The sequence below is a fragment of the Aristolochia californica genome, unplaced genomic scaffold (assembly GCF_029961685.1).
Source record: "Aristolochia californica isolate CCGP_79_NKW_82.1479 unplaced genomic scaffold, dmAriCali1.0.hap1 SCAF_15, whole genome shotgun sequence".
In the NCBI taxonomy this organism is placed as follows: Eukaryota; Viridiplantae; Streptophyta; class Magnoliopsida; order Piperales; family Aristolochiaceae; genus Aristolochia; species Aristolochia californica.
In genome coordinates, this window is record NW_027181826.1 from 18690015 (window position 1) to 18708277 (window position 18263).

Consider the following 18263-nt stretch of genomic DNA (forward strand, 5'->3'; position numbering starts at 1 on the left):
CATTTAGAGTAAACAAAATTAACATTGGTGCATTTTAATCCATTATTGAAATTCAATCCTGAACATTTCCTATCATTTTTTTTAAATGTATGCATAAGTTTATATATAATTTACTTGACATATATTTTATATAGAGTATTAAATGTAAGTTAAACTCGAACTCGGTTAAGCTCGAGTTCGATTATAATTTTAGGTTGAGGCTAGGGTCGGCCGAGCTCGAGTTCAAAATATTTAAATCAAACTCGACTTGAACAAGGTTCGGACTCTGCTAGATTCGATGTCATCCTTATACCTAATTTTATGTAAAAGTCATTCCCAATTTTATGTAAAATGTATGCATAATTTTATATACAATTTATTTGACATGTATTTTTTGAAAAGTTTTAAATATATGTTAGAGCACAAACTCGAGACTTATATTTTATGAAAAGTTTTAAATGAATGTTAAAGCTCGAGCCAAACTCTATTCAAGCTAGTTCAAAATATTTAAATAAATCTCGACTCGAACATAAGTATACTGTATCTTGTAAGACTAGAGGGAAATAGGTCGGTAGGATGAACTTGGCGGCCTTTGTGGGGGCAAATTCATTGAAGAATATCAACAAACACCTTCCGGACGTTTTCTCCTCTTGTATTCATTTCCAATTGAATAGGAGCTATGACCTCGTCTCTATCCGAGGTCTGAACCTTAATCAGTGACAACGGCCAAATTGACAAGGAGACGTAATTAGTGACTCCAAATTGCCCACTTTTAGGACTGGTCTCTTTATAATGAGGCAAAAGAGGCGAGAGTGAGTACAACGCCCTTACAGTGCTTCCTTGCCTTTTGTCTAGAAAGTAGAAACCAAGCAGGGGGGAGAGAAGAGAGGCGGAGGTGTTAGCTGCATCTCTGCTGGATTCTCTCTCTCTCTCTCGCTTCTGGTTCTGTGTAGAGGAGAACGAGGACACAGGATGAAGAGATTCGCAGTGCTTCTGTGCGCGGAGGATTCCGAGTACGTGAAGAAGAAGTACGGAGGGTATTTTGAGGTGTTTGTGGGGATGCTGGGCGAGGAAGGGGAGACGTGGGATGGGTATCGAGTCGCCAATGGGGAGTTTCCTGATGAAGAGGAGATTGATTTGTATGATGGGTTTGTGATCACAGGAAGCTGCAACGATGCGCACGGCAATGATGTTTGGATCCTCAAGCTGTTGGCTCTCTTGAAGAAATTGCATTCTAAGAAGAAGAAAATTCTCGGTGTTTGCTTTGGGCATCAGGTGCGTGTTTTCTAGAGACCACAGGTTTTGGGGAACACATTTACAATAATGCAGAGGCGATTCGAGAGTTAACTATTTTTGCTTTTTTCAGTTTAAACTTAGAAACTGTCTTGAATTCGGATTTGGGTGGGGTTTTTATGACCAAAAAGTGACATAGCATCTGGTTTAGAATGAGGGTAAATAGAAAATAGAGATACTCATTCTATATGGAGCTTTCTTTTCTTTATTCCTTGGCGATAAGCATTTTGGATTCCATCCCTTTTACATGAAACTTCCATCCATCTAATTCAAATCTTAAACTCTCTGATCTCGAGCGGCCGGAATCCCCTTTTTTCCTAACGAAATGGTTTTATTTTTTAAAGTCTTTTACATTTTTTAAATCCCCAGTCGATGTTTCGGTATGATTGGTTCTCTTGATGGAGAAGATCCGTTCTCATATATATGGAAAAGATCTCTGTTTTCTGATGCATTTATCTCCTAAGGATGAATCTAAGAAGACAAGAAGAACCAACTGTAAAAAGTGACAGTTGTCAGCTTGTCTTATTTATTTTTTGGACTTACCATAGAAAGTCCTTCGTCTTCTTTCTTCTGACCCAGAAAAAAAAATTACCGTCTCTAGTCTGTACTCCTGTTTATTACGGCAAAAGAAAATTGCAGAGCTCTCAATCTCTGAGTATCTGATTCTCAGAGGCTTCAACAGCTCCAAATTGAAAAACGAGTGATTTCCTTTTCGCTAACTTTGGGCCATGCTCCTCATTAAATTTGGGGACCGGTTCAGATTTATGGATGACCGAACACCAGTTGCATCTATTCTCTAATGAAACAAGAGAAATAAAAATAATCGTTCTGATATCTGAGTCCACTCCATGGTTCTGAGTCGAGTCCTCACGAGTTTCCGTGGTTGATTTCCGCAGATTCTAAGCCGGGCGTTGGGTGGGAAAACGGGCAGAGCCACAACTGGTTGGGACATTGGGATGAGAACCGTCAGCGTTTACCCCACGAAGCTCCTCTCTAAATTGCAGATTCCTTCTCAGCTCTCCGTGATCGAATTCCATCGAGATGAGGTCAGTGATTTCTAATTTAAGCTTTCTTTACTTGAAATATTCCTCGTTGCTCTGAGGCCACTTATTTACTATTTCTTTATGCCTGGAAACAACTAGACAAAATCGTCGAAAGCATGGTTCATGTTCGATCTTTTCTTGGTTTTAACAGGGCAAATATTTGTAATTTGCATATGAGTTTCAGTATCACTCTACAGAAATCTCGAAACCTTTCTCATTTCCGATGCTTCTTTAACGATTTAAAGATGTGGGTCTTCATCGGATTTTCTAATCGATCTTGGTGGTTGAAGCGATTTAAGGGGGTGTAAAGAATTTTGAGGGACGTCTTTGTGCAGGTGAAGGAACTGCCACCGTACGTCGACGTGATTGCTTGGTCGGAGAAGACGGGGATTGAAATGTTCATGTGTGGTGACCACGCTATGGGTATTCAGGGCCATCCGGAGTACAACGAAGGCATTCTCGTCCACCTCATTGAACGTCTTCAAGCTCGCTATGCCATTGAGGTGAGTTCACGGATTCAATTAAAGTAGAATTTTTAAATAGAAGAAAGAAAGAAGTAAAAATTAAGTAAAGCTGCTCTGTTTTGTTGCAGGATTCTCTCGCTGATGCAGCCAAGGCTAGCTTTGAGAAAGGGGAACCCGACAAGGAAACATGGAAGAAGCTCTGCAGGGGGTTTCTAAAGGGGACCCTGACTTTGTAGTTTTCATCACCAGTCGAGATACGAAGATCAACCATGTATATATGTTTGTCGTGTACTATCAAAATTTAGTGTTCCGAATAACTAATGTTTGGTTCAAGTAGCTTTCCTCCATTTTCAGCCAGACCATTATCGAAAACGAGTATGCTGCAGGAGCTTAATTTGTTGGTAAACGCCTAATAAGTAATATTATGATGGGCGGTTCATGACAGTTTCAGAAAGACGAATTAGAAGATATGGATGGAAACTCTTCTTCTTCCTGTGGCCGACAGATAAACGAGTATCTACGCTCCAGCAATGAACGTGGTTACTTTTCTTTTTAGTTAATGTTCCATTCTATTTGTACAAGTCATCCAGCTATTAATTTTCTATTTCCTTGCGTATTTATCGATAAAAAAAAAAGGTTGATACGTTAGCGTAACAAATGATGGCTACAGGTGATATATATTACTTAAACAATAAATGGATTTGCTTTCATTAGTTTCCATCAACTTCCACGTAAACAGATCGATTAAACCCGTAAGCATCGACGAGCTCAGCCTTAAAGAGTTCTGCTTTCTGCACGTTGGCATGGACGATAAAAGTCGACTTTCTTGCACGGTGAACAAGCGGAATTGAGGGAAGAATAGAAGAATTGGGTGTGCGGGCGGTATTCGACTAACCACAGAGAGAGGAAGGAGAAGATGGACGACTGTAACTCCAAGGAGGAATAGCGGCAGCAAAGGGAACGAGAAACCGTAGGTATAAGCCGGCGGAGGAATGGCAGCAGAAATATATCCCTTCGCTGGCCAGGTGGTGGATTGGGAAGGTTTTTGTTCGGATCCAGGATCTAGCCCGCGTATGTTATGAAGTGATTGCCAGCTCAGGAGTACCCTTCCAGTTTTGGACCACTACAATTAGTCAATTATAAGGATTAATTAATTAATTTCAATGACTAACAATTAATTCATACTTAACGATCAATTAATTAATTTCAATAATTAATATTGTATCTTTAATTATAATGATCAACATGTAATCTTAATGCAATAACAACAATTAACTACACTATAATAAAAGTTAGTTTAATAGTAATAATAATTAAATTATTATTTAATCTAGTTAAATTGCATTAATTAAACTAATGTAATCATGTCCTAAGGTACATGACTCAGGAGATCATGTCCAAACTGTAAACAACTTCGTTCCCGCACCCCTCTCTCGGCTTGCTCACCCCCTCTCTCGGCTTCGGCATTCTCTCTAATCTCCCTCTCTACGGTCTCTCCCTCTCAACCTCCATCACAGAGTACGGGAGGTCGAGAGGGAGGCCTTCCTCCCTCTGTTACCCCCTCTCATTGGCTTTCCTGCCTCTCGACCTCCGTCATAGAACACAAGAGGCCGAACATCTATTGCAGAACCTCTCGACCTCCCTCTCTGCATACCGTCAGAACGCCGCCTCTGTTGGCATTGCCCGCTGGCCCACCGCTTAGGAAGACGACGCGTAAGACAATAGTTTAATTTTTCTTAAGTTAGAAAAAATTAAACTACCATCATAAAAATCAAACTTAACTTAATCCTAACACATTTATTTAACTCAAACCCTAAACCTAAATAACAAATAAGGTCCAAATCACGGGTCAATAGATTTATATGATGGAAAGAACAAATAACATCTATTTATTTAAGTTAAACCATCTTATTATTATGTATTATAAAAAATTATCATTAAATACTTTTAATTTTATATTTAAGTTAAACCATCTTATTATTATGTATTATAAAAAATTATCATTAAATACTTTTAATTTTAAACAAAATACAATGCCAGAATACCAAAACCAAGACCTTCCACCCCAGCCCATCCCCCTTGCTGTTTGAGGGAAGAGCATGCATATCCAAACCAAAATGGCAAGGCCCTTCCCGTAACCACCCCCACTCACCAGCATCTAAAACAGGGGAGGACACACTCATTTTCATATAACAAAGAGATTCCCACTCATTTTCATATAACAAAGAGATTCCCCCACTCACCAGCTTCCTATAACAAAGAGTTTCTTTACAACACAGCAACTGCCAATTTCACAAACATGAATATTTATTTATTTGAGCATGCATATCAAAACCCACTAAAAAAAACCTCCAGTACATCCATAGCTAACAGCATGCAGAACGACAGTTGTTCAACACGCTTCATTCACTAAGTAGTTCACGTTTAATAATTTAAGAAGTTTTTTTTTAAATCTTCCAGTGTCCGGCAGGCTGGACAGTCGACCGATTATTGGAAATTAACCCCTAAGAATAGGAATAACAACCGGAGTCGCTTGTCCCATCAAATATTGGGACCATGAATTATCGCTAGTCCTATCAAATATTGCTACCTTGAATTATCTTTTACACGCAGTGTAAAGACCAGTTATCCCTCGAACCCAGAGATCCTGAGAGAATGACATTCAAGCCCCAAGGACAGCGCCAGAACTCCTTCGGCACTCGTTGAGCATCTCAAGATAGAACTGGCACTTGCTAATGTCTGTCCCATTGGCATTCACACACTGCAAGCCAGCCAAAAACGCAGACAGGTAATCAACAAGAGTCCGCAAAAATGGAATTTTTCGACAGACTTGGGACGTAAATGACAGGTCGGAAGCTTACATCTTGGAAAGCCTTTGAGTGGATTCCACAAGAATCACCCACACTGGTCGAGTTAGCTGGAGCAGCAGCTGCTGCCTCACCAACCACAGTTTCATGTTGAATAGTACGTGGACCCATGACTGCATCCACTGCCCTGTGTGCAACAGCACTACCAGTTCCAAATGCCATTCCTGAAAATATAGCAAGATAGCACCATTTGGTAAAAGAAATTAGCATAGCTATAGAGACTGTAAGATACAGAAATAAAAAATATTCAATCGAATTACCTTGAGCTATGGTGGAACCGATACCGCCCAGCAAAGATCCACTGCCCCTGCTCTGAGCAGGTGCTGGAGGAGGAGCATGATTAGCTATACAACCAGACCAAAATAATTGTCAGAACCAAGGGTTGTGCATATTGACTAGGAAAATGCATATTCCAAATATGACAGTAATTATATAAAGCCTCAGACAGAGGAGATAAATTTCACCTGGTTGAGGTGGGTTTCGCACTGGGGCAGCACGGGGAGCCGCACGAGGAGCAGGCCTACCTGTATAAGTTTGTGCAATCTGTAAATTATTAGGCAGAACCAGTGAACTACATACAACAAAGAAATTAAACGATACAACACTTAACATGACAAATATTACAGAGCAGATAAGTAGAAAGAAAGGATTAAAGAGTACAAAGTGACCCCCCTTTTTTGTAGCAGAACAGATTACCATTCTAAAGCACGTACTTAAAAAAAAAAAAAGAAGGCTTCTAAAGTGACATACAACCTACAGTTTTAGCCACATAAACAGTTTTTGTCACACACCAAGCATACTTTGCATTCTCATATTTACCATCTCAGACCCATGAAAAGTTGCATTCCCAATGTGTCATTAGGACAAACAGTTGAAGAACTCCCCAATTTCAAGTATTCTCTCTACTTCCACATATTGATACAGTACACGGCACTAGCTATAAAGACAATGGCCGACACTTGACAATGGTACAGGACTTATCACTGTCCTTTCAGATAAAATCACCTTTACTCTTCCCACAGAATGAAGTCCCTTCTGCACAAATCTTTTTTTTTTTTTAAATGCCTTCTGCACAAATCTTTTTTTTTTTTAAAATGCCTTCTGCACAAATCTTTTAAAACAAATGGACTTGCAAATGGAATGTACATACTCGATAATCACCCCAATCCACTTCTAACTTGGCCCCAGTCAAAACATACAGGCAGATCAGAGTTCCAAAGAAAAGACCTACAAGGCCAAGCAACTTTAGACAACCAACAGTAATTGTTTTTATTTTCTTCCTTTACCAGAATTTTTTTTAAATCCACTATTTCAGAACAGGTTCTATGAGCTCCTGCTATTTCTATAGTCAGTAGAATTGTTATTTGATCTCAAATTGTCTAACGCTAAAGCAGCAGGAGCTAACCTGTCTATCATCACAAAATCCATACTTTCACATTGATGTAACTTGATAAGCAACATCCAGCAACTTGATTTACATGTGTGGTAATTCATTTGAATAAGAAAACCATACTGATTTTTATCACGTCACCTAACACATACATGCAAAAGATACAAAAAAATATATGAGGTTCTATTTGATCTTAAATTGTCTAACGCTGAACAAAAGCAGAAAACCTGTCTATTATCATAAAATCTGTCCTTTCACATTGATGTAATAAAACCATTTGGTGCGAAACATGCAAAATACTATCTCAGCCATCAGATCATGATCAACTGCTATCGCAACCATCCGATCAATGGCTATCTCAGCCGTCCAATCATGACCGGATGGCTGAGATAGTTGTCTCAGCATGTTTCGCACGAAATGACTTTTCGTCTTGGATCAGATGAATATATATATATACTCTACATACTAAACTCGAAAACAACATAAAAACAGGTTGCTGAGAAGCAATCAGCGCAGAGGCATTCTGATTATTCTCACCGAAACAGACTAACATTTCCGGTAATGCATAAAAAATTTGGGGCAAAAGACTTCTAGAGTATCACAGCCCATATTTGTATAATTGGAAAGAAAGGATAAAAATACAAGTCATAAAAGCCTAAAAACTGTAAGCATTCTCAGGAGATCGTTAACATATTACAGATGATCAATAAAATAATCGCCATACAAAGACATCAATAACATGGTGGAAACGACTTGTGATATGCATATAAAATAACAACCGAACTCATCAAAGAGCACGATTGTTCTGAAGAATACAAAAAACCCCAAAAACATAAAACCAAGTAACTAGGGAGGGTAGCGGGAAAACGTTAAGTTGTCAGTAGAAACGAACAGGCACAATACATCACCTCCTGAGCTACGGCGAGGCATGTTTACTCTTGTGATTGAGAGAATAAGCTGATGAGAACAGAAAAACCTGAGCTGCAAACCCTAGCGCTGATAGCAAGAAAATGGAACGAAGACGAGACACGACGACTATTTATAGGCCATTTACAGGCGGCCTGGCCTAACCACCGCCTCTAATATAGACCGCCATTTGAAATTAACGAAAATAATTTTAATTATGAATATTACTGAAGAAGATGAACAGTCACTGACCGATCATCTCTACCGTGTTAATGATTTGGTGTAGGCGTGAAAATTTGATCGTTAAAAATTAAAACAGAATTGGAATCGACAATCAAGGTCAAAATCAAAGTAGGGTGCATACTAATCAACTAATTTTTGCAACATTCTCATCATACTATAATGTGTTACATATATACACCATACTCTATCGCCAAAGTATGGTGCATACTAATCAACTAACATCTTCCTATAGCTCTCATCATACTATAATTTGTTACATATATACACGATACTCTATCGCCAAAGTATGGTGCATATTAAGTATACAATATAAGACTCATGGAAATTAGATATATGTATCTGAAATACATTGACAACGATCTTAAACCATAACAATAACAATACTACACAACTTTCTGAGTCATGAATTATCTAATAGGTCAATTCAAGAGTTTGTATGTCTATCCGACTTTTGTACATTTCATTTGCATAAAATTAAAATATACGTTATGGGGCTCATAAACGAGCGATCACATTCTATTTAAAATGTTTATATCGATAACATGAAAATTTGGAGTTACTAACAAAAATTTAATAGACTATGAAGAATGCACGACCCATACTCATGTCGATTTGATGATATTAAGGTTGATAGGGTATTTTTTTATTCCCTCTTTATTGAATATTTTTGTCACATAAAAATTACCACAACATGTGGAACAAAATACATCTTTCTTGTATTTCTTCTTTAACTTCTCCCCCTCAAACTGAGGATAAAAAGGACATAGGGGCTCAACTTGGATAAAATACAATATGGGATAAGAAAACCACTCCTAGTCATATGATAAAGCTCCACACACCAGTCAAAATAGTCATAGTCTGAAACACATTCCGCACAATTTTAAAGGCGAAAAAATGGCCCAAATTTAGGGCTTAACCAATAGACTACTCACTTTTGAAGGGTAACTCAAACACAAATCACCTTTTGTTTGAAGAATAAAATACTTGATTCAAGTTAGATATTGGACACACTTCTATAGTTTTTAGGTAGTGGGTCTAGGCATTCGTTGAAGTGATAAAAACACCAGATGATAAAATGAAGAAATACTAGAGGAAAATAACTGTAACCGGAATGAAGCGAATATGCAGCACTAATACTTCCAAAGAGACCTTTTAAAAAAAAATCTAGGGGATACTATAACTGTAGAACTTAATAAACTTGACCAAGTATAACTTTTTTGGGGTGACTATAATTTTTTGGAGTTAACTATGCAGAAGATACACAACCAAGTAAAAAAAATGAAAACTTGAGAACTACATTGAAGTAAGATATTGCATACCTTGAATGAATACATCATGGAGCGATTAAGTCTTACCAAAACTCTCAAATTAGAAGAGAAATTTGGCTCAAAAACTCAGATTTTAGGTGAAAAAGAAACTTAATTCATGTCAATGCATAGAGAGATAATATGAGAGAAAATAAGGAAAAAAAAAAAGATTTTTGGCAGAATTGACTTTTTGGCACTTATGATATTGATATCTCCAAAATATAGCTCGAAATCACAAAAAGTTTGTTCCTCGAGAAACTAGACTCAAAGATCTTAAATTGATATCTAATTTTACATAAAAATATTTGTTCTTAAATCTTTTATGACCTTTTGATTTTCTTTATTTTGTTGCTAGACCCTTGCCGACTCCAATTCTAATATATCCTTTATTATAACTCAGATTGATATGAAATTTTATCCTTTTGAAACTAGACTTTGATACCTTTCATCCAAATATCTTTTCTTCGTGAAATATATTTATTTTTAGAGGAAGAAGTTGATAGATTTTGGGCTCCGTAATTTGGCTTAACTGAGTATTATTTCTTCTTTGGCAAGCATGCCCATTGACCCTTGAGAAATTGATATATCCCTCTAGAAAACTCAGATTGAGAACTGGTTTGTTAAAGTAGAAAATAAATTTACAGATATTTCTTTTGAAATATAAATCTCTATATAAAATCTCATTCTTGATGAAGTAAAACGGCTCAAAAATTGAAGTTTTCTACTATTGCTTGAACTTCTCTTACAGTTTGACCTTTGCTACTTCAAATATCAATTTTTTTTTTGTTAAAAGCTTTGATTGCCAAAATTATTTGTGTTGGAAAGTCGATTTGAAAATCTTTCCGTCAATATATGATTTGTAATATGAAAAGTTAACCAAGTCAACTCACATAACCCATTCTGCTACCATGTTGAACTTATGGAAAAAAGAAAAACTTCACTAACTTATATAATTTGAGTACATGAGTTTCTATTTATAATAGAGAAAACAAGTAGAATTCAATTATAATTAAACTACCTTTATCCAAGTTACACCCAAAGTTAAACACTAAAAGATAAGTCATATAACAATTGAACAATTGAAAATAAATAAAAGATTAACATAACTAAAACACATTTAACTGGATTCTTCTGTGAGACTCACCATATTAATTTAGCTTTGTGAGAGTCATATAAAATACTTCCATATCTGCTCTTTAACATATACTATATTAAAATTTGTAGAAAGAAAAAAAATATACAAGGTATGAGGGTTTAGGGTTTATGTTAAGCTAAAATAGATGGTGAAGGTCTACGACGTCACGGATAAGGGGTTAGTAAGAGAAGAAAAAAAACACAAAAGGTTCTTGCTTTGCTGACGTGGTATAGTTACAAAGCATCCACATGGGATACCACGTCACAGGTAAACCATTTTAGTTTCCCCATCAATGCAGCTTAGCATTTTTCAAAGAAAAATATATTGTCACATGATTCCCACGTGCTCTCCTGCCGTCTTCAAAGGTCAAAGAATCGAAGCCTTGATTGAGTTTCCCTGATTCTCGTTCCAATTCCTCTCTCTGATTCCTCTGCCCCATGCATAGCCGGTAAACAACAACGATAGTTCAAATTGAGTATAACAGGATATTTACCGTCTTCAAAGTTCAAAGAATCGAAGCCTTTGTTGAGTTTCCCTGATTCTCGTTCCAATTCCCTTCTCTGATTCCTCTGCTCCACGCATAGCCGGTAAACAACAACGATAGTTCAAATTGACCATACCAGGATATTTCATGGGACTTTCATATGTTTCTTTGTCTCTCCGCTTGAATCTCTTCTCCGTTTACCATACCCATCATCATACAAGTCCCAGATCACACGAAAATAGTACAAGAGTCACTAATTCAGACCGGAAAAACCCTAATATGCATGAAGTTGCTGCCACAAGATCATCCTTTACTAGTACTCTCAATTCAAGCAGAAGAGCTTTCTTTGAACGTTTTGTTTTCCGGAAACGCGACTACAGAATCTTCGTTTCGGATGCCGAGCCGAGCTTTTCAGACGACGAGGGAGATTTTATAGTGGGAAATGGAAGACGAATCGCTTTTGGCTCCGCAATTACTGTGGCTTTGTCGGTGATGAACCGAGTTCTTTACAAGCTTGCGCTTGTTCCCATGCAACAGTACCCTTTCTTCTTGGCTCAGATTACAACGTTTGGGTACAATTCCATTTTTCTTATTTTTCTTCAAAAAATCATTTGTAATTTTTGGTTATCTCAGCAATAGTGCGAAGAAATTGGAAATGATGCGTACGAATGTAAAAAGGTGACGAATTCTGGCCATGTCATATTCAGGATGAGAGCCAGATATCTGAACAATGGTTCGAGTTGCATCATTATTCTTTAGCTAGACATAAGGGTTGGGTATAAGTATAACTGTGATTTAGTTGTCAGATGATGTATTTTTTATAGATATCTTGTCAATTGCAGGTATGTAGCTATGTACTTTTCTATTCTTTATGGACGTTATTATGCTGGAATTGTTACAAAAGAAATGCTAGCACTTCCAAAGTCACACTTTATGACCATTGGTTTTCTAGAAGCTCTTGGAGTTGCTTCTGGAATGGCTGCAGCAGGTATGCATAGTTTTTCTTTGGGTCAGAGTTGATTGAGATTTTTCTTCCTTTTGGAAACTGAATGATTGCACTTATGTAGAGTTAAAAGCTGAATAATTGTGGGAACTGAGCTTTTTATAAGGTGGATTTTGTGCTAGTTACCCTATGCTGAAGAGTTTTATTGACAATATCTGAAACTAGGGGTTCTGTGAAAAACAAGCCACCTTTCACACAATTAGCACTATTTCATAAAGAGGAAGAGATTTCCTTGGGAACTTGAGATTTGAAAGAGATTTGGTATTAAATAAGTTGGTGAAAGTGTCCAGCTAATGGATTAGCATGATTTCCATCTCCTGGATCAATTTTTTTCTATATAAGAGGTTCTAATTGTACTCAATTATCCTAAGTCTGTCATATTTGACCTAGTTGAACATATGTTGTTTACAACAGAAAAACAAAACACTACACACTACAGGAAAACAGATTGGTGTAGTAGCTTTTGGATAACCATTTCTCCCACTGATGACTTTTTATACTTATTTTGTTTTAGCTATGCTTCCAGGACCAGCTATACCAATATTATCCCAGGTGATATTTCGTTTCCCATTGGTTTATGTACAACCCTATACAAATCTATCTTTTATTTTTTTGAAAAGTTATACAAATCCATCTTTGGGTGCTGAGTAACTGAAATAATCTCTTTAAATATCGATTTTTGATATGTATCTTATTATTTGATTCAATATCCATAGAGAATTCTCTCTCTCTCTCTCTCTCTCTCTCTCTCTCTCTCTTGACTATCCACTCTTACTAGGCATTGTGACTTTTTACCCTTTTTGCTGTTCAGACATTCTTAGTATGGCAGCTTGTCTTTTCATCACTTATTCTTGGACGAAAGTACTCTCTTAAACAAATTTTGGGCTGCTTGCTCGTTGCTTCTGGTGTTGTTATAGCTATGACAAGGTATTATTTATATAAATATATACTTTGCAATGATCATCTTGCCTAATATTTTTTTGTAGACTAAACAAAAGCCCCATTTTATGAGTGATGAATGACTAAAATGCATTTGCTAGCATTTGATGTGAGACATTAGGCATAAATCATGTTATAGTCACCGAGAAATTTTATTAATTTCAATACTGCATATCCACTATGACTGCAGTGGGGTAGATCATGGTCAAATGTTCACCCAAGAAGAGTTTATGTGGCCCATGTTAATGATTGCATCATCGGGATTTCAAGCTGCTGCATCAATTATCAAGGTTGTATTCCATAACACTTATGTATGTGGTTATGCTTTGGATTAAGGTTAGTGCAATCAATTTTAAGAAAGTAATATGCATGATCAACAGGAGTTCGTCTTTGTTGATGCTGAAAAGCACCTTAAGGTTTGCTTGATAACTTTGCTTTTGACTTCATTTTCTTTATAATGAATTTACTCTTCTTTGCTGTCCTCTAGTCAAGCTGGCTGTCTGGGAGTAAACTTCAATTTGTTAATGTGCAGGGAAAGTCTCTTGACATATTTGTTGTAAATTCATTTGGATCTGGGTTCCAGGTTATTGAGTTCTTGCACTATACTTTAATTTTCCAATTTCATGGTCTGAAATACTAAGCTCATATATATGAAGACAACTTCCTTATTATCAGTGATTCTGATTGCTGTTTCTTACCTGTAGGCTCTTTTTGTTTTGCTACTTCTTCCTTTTCTCTCAAACTTGAGAGGAATACCTTTTGCTGAGCTTCCATCTTACTTAAAAGATGGTGCAGCTTGCTTTTTGAATATAGGAGCCAATGTAACAGGCAAGTTTTTCTATTTCTTTCTCACTTTTTTCTCTTTTCTGTAGGCTATCTGTTGATGCCTGACATGATTCTCTGCTAATTTCCATCCCTCTACTCCCCAACTTTTGTTGGTGCATATGTGGATCATGGAAAAGGAACATAGGTCACTGGAATAAACAGCAAACTTTTTCTATTTCTACTTACAAACTCTTAATGATCTAGAGATCTAGCTAAGCAATCCGATTCAACTTGTTAAATTCAGGCTGTGAAGGAGCTCCATTTCTTCCGTTGCTGTACATTGCTGTCAACATGGGTTTCAACATAGCGGTTCTGTCACTTCTTAAAATTTCATCTGCAGTGGTTACATCTCTTGTGGCAACACTATCTGGTACCTTCTTCTCATCAATATTGATTTAAAATAGAGAATTATTTATTGTTTCAAGCTAATTTTATTTTATTTTGTCTGCAGTGCCGATCACTATATATGTTCTTACGTTGCCTCTACCTAATCTTCCCCAAAGTGAGCCCTTAAGCCCCTTTTTAGCCATTGGAAGTGCCTTTCTTGTTTCGGGTTTGCTACTCTACAATTTATCTCAACCTGCCAAGGAGAGCTCAAAACAAAATTGATTGATTCAATGATAGGTTGACTCATCTTTTTTTTTGTTCCATTCTTGTTTATATATTCCAGAATGAATTATCTTTTAGAAATTGGTGTTCAAAACTTTACATAAAAACTATACGCTCATCTTTCTGTAACTACATTTGGATTTCAACTTTCTGAAGCAGTGTTTTTCATGACAGTACGTACTAGAGAAATATCAGAAGATAATAAAGGCAAAGCCATATAAGAAAACATCACGTGGTGACAGAAATCAGAAAATATGACAAGACGGTGCAAGAGAATAAGAGTGTAGCAGCAGTAGCTCGACAACTCCTAGACAATAATATCTGCACATTTATACCAAACCCTCCAATTTTATACAAGGGCCGCCTGTTGGAGAAAGCAGGACTGCTTATTTCTCTAATAGAAGGTGAGAGTCTCGAAGTGTTTAGCAGTAATTCAAGCCCTTTGATCATGGTCATGGTTTGACAAGGAAAAGGAAGACCGTAGTTTTTGAACCCAGCATACTCAGGTCATTACAGTTGCTTCTCCAATAAATCAACCTTTCCATAGTCTCCCAGACAGCGCACAAGGTAAGGAGCGGAACCCAAGCCCCTTGCCAGCCATTTCTTCATACAGTTTAAATGTTTTTTCACTCACACTACTTGCAATAGTTCTTCCAGAATTTTATATAGCAACTTACCAAAAAAAACCCATATTTCTACATCTCTACAAACAGTCTTTGGTCCTTAAACCATGAATCAGTTCTGTATAAGTAATTTTGATCGGAATGAGAACCTTGCATTTGCTTCTCATTATGCAAATAAAGAATACAAAGAATATGGCAATAACTAAAAAGCATCATATATTAAAATGTTATAGGTGATCACTTTAGGGGATACCTTGTTCAACATCATATCCCATCCAAATAGTAGGGTCCCTGTGATGCGTCCTGCTGTTTGGCATTTCTTGACATTCATATCTTCATTTACACTGACCATTTGAGTGTCGTAGTAACTCAATTAGAAATTCTATAGTTGTTGTAAGTCCATCTACTAATATCCTACTTGCACATATATCCATATTCAGGTGTTTCAATTCTTCATTCGGCATTTTGTAATCTGAACCTCGTAGCATTGATTAAGTACAGGCTCAATCATATTTAATCCCTAGGACTGACCCTTTGCATATGGCTAATGTTGAGGGATTATCAGAAGTGTATGCCTTAACAGGCTGGTGTTTTTATGAGGCATGCACTACAGCACAAGGCTCAGTTCATAGTATGCTGGAAAAACGTAGAATCGCCTCAATTGAAAATGGAAATGTATCATGGATACACTTAGCCAGTCTAACAGCAAAGGAAAAACTAAGGAAACACCATACCATGATAAGTTAATCATCAATCATTAATATGAACTATAACATCTTAGTAATATAATTTGCATCTTTTATTTCAATATAGACCATTAATAAATAAATAAAAGTATAAAATATATGAAATGATTATCTTCTTTGGCCCTAACACCATGATCAGAATTTAGCATTGATAAATACTATGCCTACGGAAATTGTATTCTTCTTGGTGCCCTACTATCTTTGCCAAAATAGTTACCATCATCACCATTGTTATTTTTTCATCACATTATAACAAAAAAAATGTTCCATCATCTCTTGGTAGAGGTGGAATTAGATTGGTAGAGGGAAAAAGAGAAAAGGAAGAAGAAGAAGATTAGAATATGTGGAAACTAGGGTTAGAGAGATGGCAATCCCTTATTATAGATCGTGCTCAACACATAAATCACATCATTTTCTTTATTTGAAGAGGAAACAATAAAAAGTAGAAAATAGGAACCAAAAACATACAAAGAGAAACACTTAACTTTTCATGCTCCCCCTCAAGTCGGGGCATAAATGTCATACATGTCTAGCTTGTAAAAAAAACTTATCAAATTGTTGTTTGGGAAGTGCTTTAGGGAAAAATTACCTAGTTCCTCAATTGATCGAACATGTTGAGTAGATATCAAGCTCTTCATAATAACTTCTAGGATGAAGTTGTAGTCAAATATGTTTGGTTTTCTCATTGAAGACAAGATCATTTACTATGTAGATTGTTGCTTGATTATCACAAGCAATGTAAGAAAACCCAAATTCCATAAAAATAGACATGATCACCCACATCATTTCACAAGAAATGTGAGTCATAAGTGGGTATTCATTTAGCACTAGATCAAGCAACTACTTTTTATTTTTTGCTCTTCCATGAAATCAAATAATCTCTCATAAAGGTGCAAAAAACACTTGTGGACCTTCTAACAATCCAAAACGTAACATAACCAACATCTAAAAAACATAGAATTGCCACATGATTATTCTTCTTGTATGGTAGTCCCTTTTCAATTGCATACTTCAAGTATTTCAAGATTTGGTGTACAACCTATAAAGGATTTTTTTATCCCCATAAATTGATTGACTATGCCCACGACAAACACACTAACTAGTCTTGTGACCGTAGAATAGATAAGCTTCCCCACCAGTTATCTTTATTGAGTTCTATCCACCAACACTAGACTAGTCTCTAATGGGAAGATGTTCGTCTTTATTTGGAAAATGTTGGACTCAACAACCTATTCCACCAAGTTTAGATGATAACAATCATTTGAAACTAACCAAGTATTTTTTAGTAAAGTTTGAACAATATTTAGGATCAATTTTATGCCCCCAAAACAAGAAGCAACAAAATATTCAAACAAATTCACTATTTGAATAAAAATTTCAAGCCAAAAACTATTGGAGCATGACTGGTTTGAAAATTTCATCAAGATCCACAATGCCCCACCACATGGAGGTCAATTCATTATTCTTCTTTCATATTTGAGTAGTGGTTTCAATACTACTCAAAGAAATGCACAACTCTCCCACTGTGGGACACGAAGGCTTTTTAAAGACTTACCACAAGATGCAAGCTCTTTCATTTGGATAGACAACATAGTTGATGTCAAGGCATATGCCAATTGTGATGTTTGTGAAACAAATCAAACACAAACACTACTATGTCGACATACCTCATAGAACCCTTACCTATCTCAAACAAAGTTTGGGAAGATGTATCGATGAATTTCATCAAAGGACTTCCTCCTTCAAATAGTAAGACATTGATTTTTTTTTTTTTTGTGTTGTAGACAAACTAAGTAAATATGCCTATTTATGTGCCCAAACATCCATACACTGCAAAGACCATTACACTCAGGTAGACAAACTAATTGGCATACCATAGACTATAACTTTGGATAGACATTCAATTATTTTAAGCTCTGTTTCTTATAGAATTGTTTCTATTGTAGGGCACAACTTTACAGATGAGTATGACATATTATTTTTAAACTAATGGCCAAATTAAAGTGGTCAATCGATACTTAGAGACCTACTTGTGCATATTCATTCACGATAAACCATCTTCTTAGAACCTCTATCTTCCTTGGGAAGAGTACTCTTACAATACTTCATGTGATACTTCTTTGAAGATGTTTCTTTTTGAAGTAGTATATGGTAGACCTCCTTCGGCCATTTCATCATATGTCAAAGACACCACAAATATCCAGCTTTGGAAGAAGCCCTAATAGATCGAGATCAGACTTTGGAAATGGTTAAACTTCATTTTACCTTAGCTCAAAATGTATGAAGAGTCAACATGACCACAAACACAAGGGAATCGAGTTATGGGTGATTGGGTATATCTCCAAGTTTTAACCATATAGGCAACAATCACTGGCCTCTAGATGGAATAAAAAACTCGCCCCAAAAT

At 36.5% G+C, this 18263-nt stretch overlaps 3 protein-coding genes across 5 annotated transcripts; 2 read left to right on the top strand and 1 right to left on the bottom strand.

Annotated features, from left to right (window-relative positions):
• Positions 1 to 782: 782 nt before the first annotated feature.
• LOC137951778 (gamma-glutamyl peptidase 5-like) lies at positions 783 to 3383 on the top strand. Its single transcript, XM_068798684.1, has 4 exons — positions 783 to 1254; positions 2169 to 2318; positions 2651 to 2818; positions 2908 to 3383. Exons 1-4 carry the CDS (start codon positions 952 to 954, stop codon positions 3013 to 3015), a joined length of 729 nt encoding a protein of 242 aa, XP_068654785.1. The 5' UTR covers positions 783 to 951; the 3' UTR covers positions 3016 to 3383.
• A 1679-nt stretch (positions 3384 to 5062) lies between these two features.
• LOC137951612 (uncharacterized) lies at positions 5063 to 8123 on the bottom strand. The gene is made up of 5 exons (XM_068798394.1): positions 7945 to 8123; positions 6111 to 6170; positions 5907 to 5990; positions 5641 to 5810; positions 5063 to 5540 (listed from the first exon to the last, which is right to left on the bottom strand). The coding sequence occupies exons 1-5, from the start codon at positions 7964 to 7966 to the stop codon at positions 5442 to 5444; spliced, it is 435 nt and encodes a 144-aa protein (XP_068654495.1). The 5' UTR covers positions 7967 to 8123; the 3' UTR covers positions 5063 to 5441.
• Positions 8124 to 11010: 2887 nt separating this feature from the next.
• On the top strand, positions 11011 to 15168 carry LOC137951611 (protein CLT2, chloroplastic). Of its 3 annotated transcripts, XM_068798392.1 has the most exons (11): positions 11011 to 11683; positions 11954 to 12099; positions 12629 to 12666; positions 12926 to 13041; positions 13244 to 13343; positions 13434 to 13469; positions 13586 to 13636; positions 13758 to 13881; positions 14123 to 14248; positions 14330 to 14502; positions 14662 to 15168. In XM_068798392.1, exons 1-10 carry the CDS (start codon positions 11259 to 11261, stop codon positions 14485 to 14487), a joined length of 1320 nt encoding a protein of 439 aa, XP_068654493.1. In that variant the 5' UTR covers positions 11011 to 11258; the 3' UTR covers positions 14488 to 14502; positions 14662 to 15168. The 3 variants fall into 3 exon arrangements, with proteins under 3 accessions (XP_068654493.1, XP_068654492.1, XP_068654494.1); XM_068798391.1 differs by lacking the exon at positions 14662 to 15168 and having other exon boundaries at positions 14330 to 14612; XM_068798393.1 differs by lacking the exons at positions 13434 to 13469; positions 14662 to 15168 and having other exon boundaries at positions 14330 to 14612.
• Positions 15169 to 18263: the final 3095 nt, after the last annotated feature.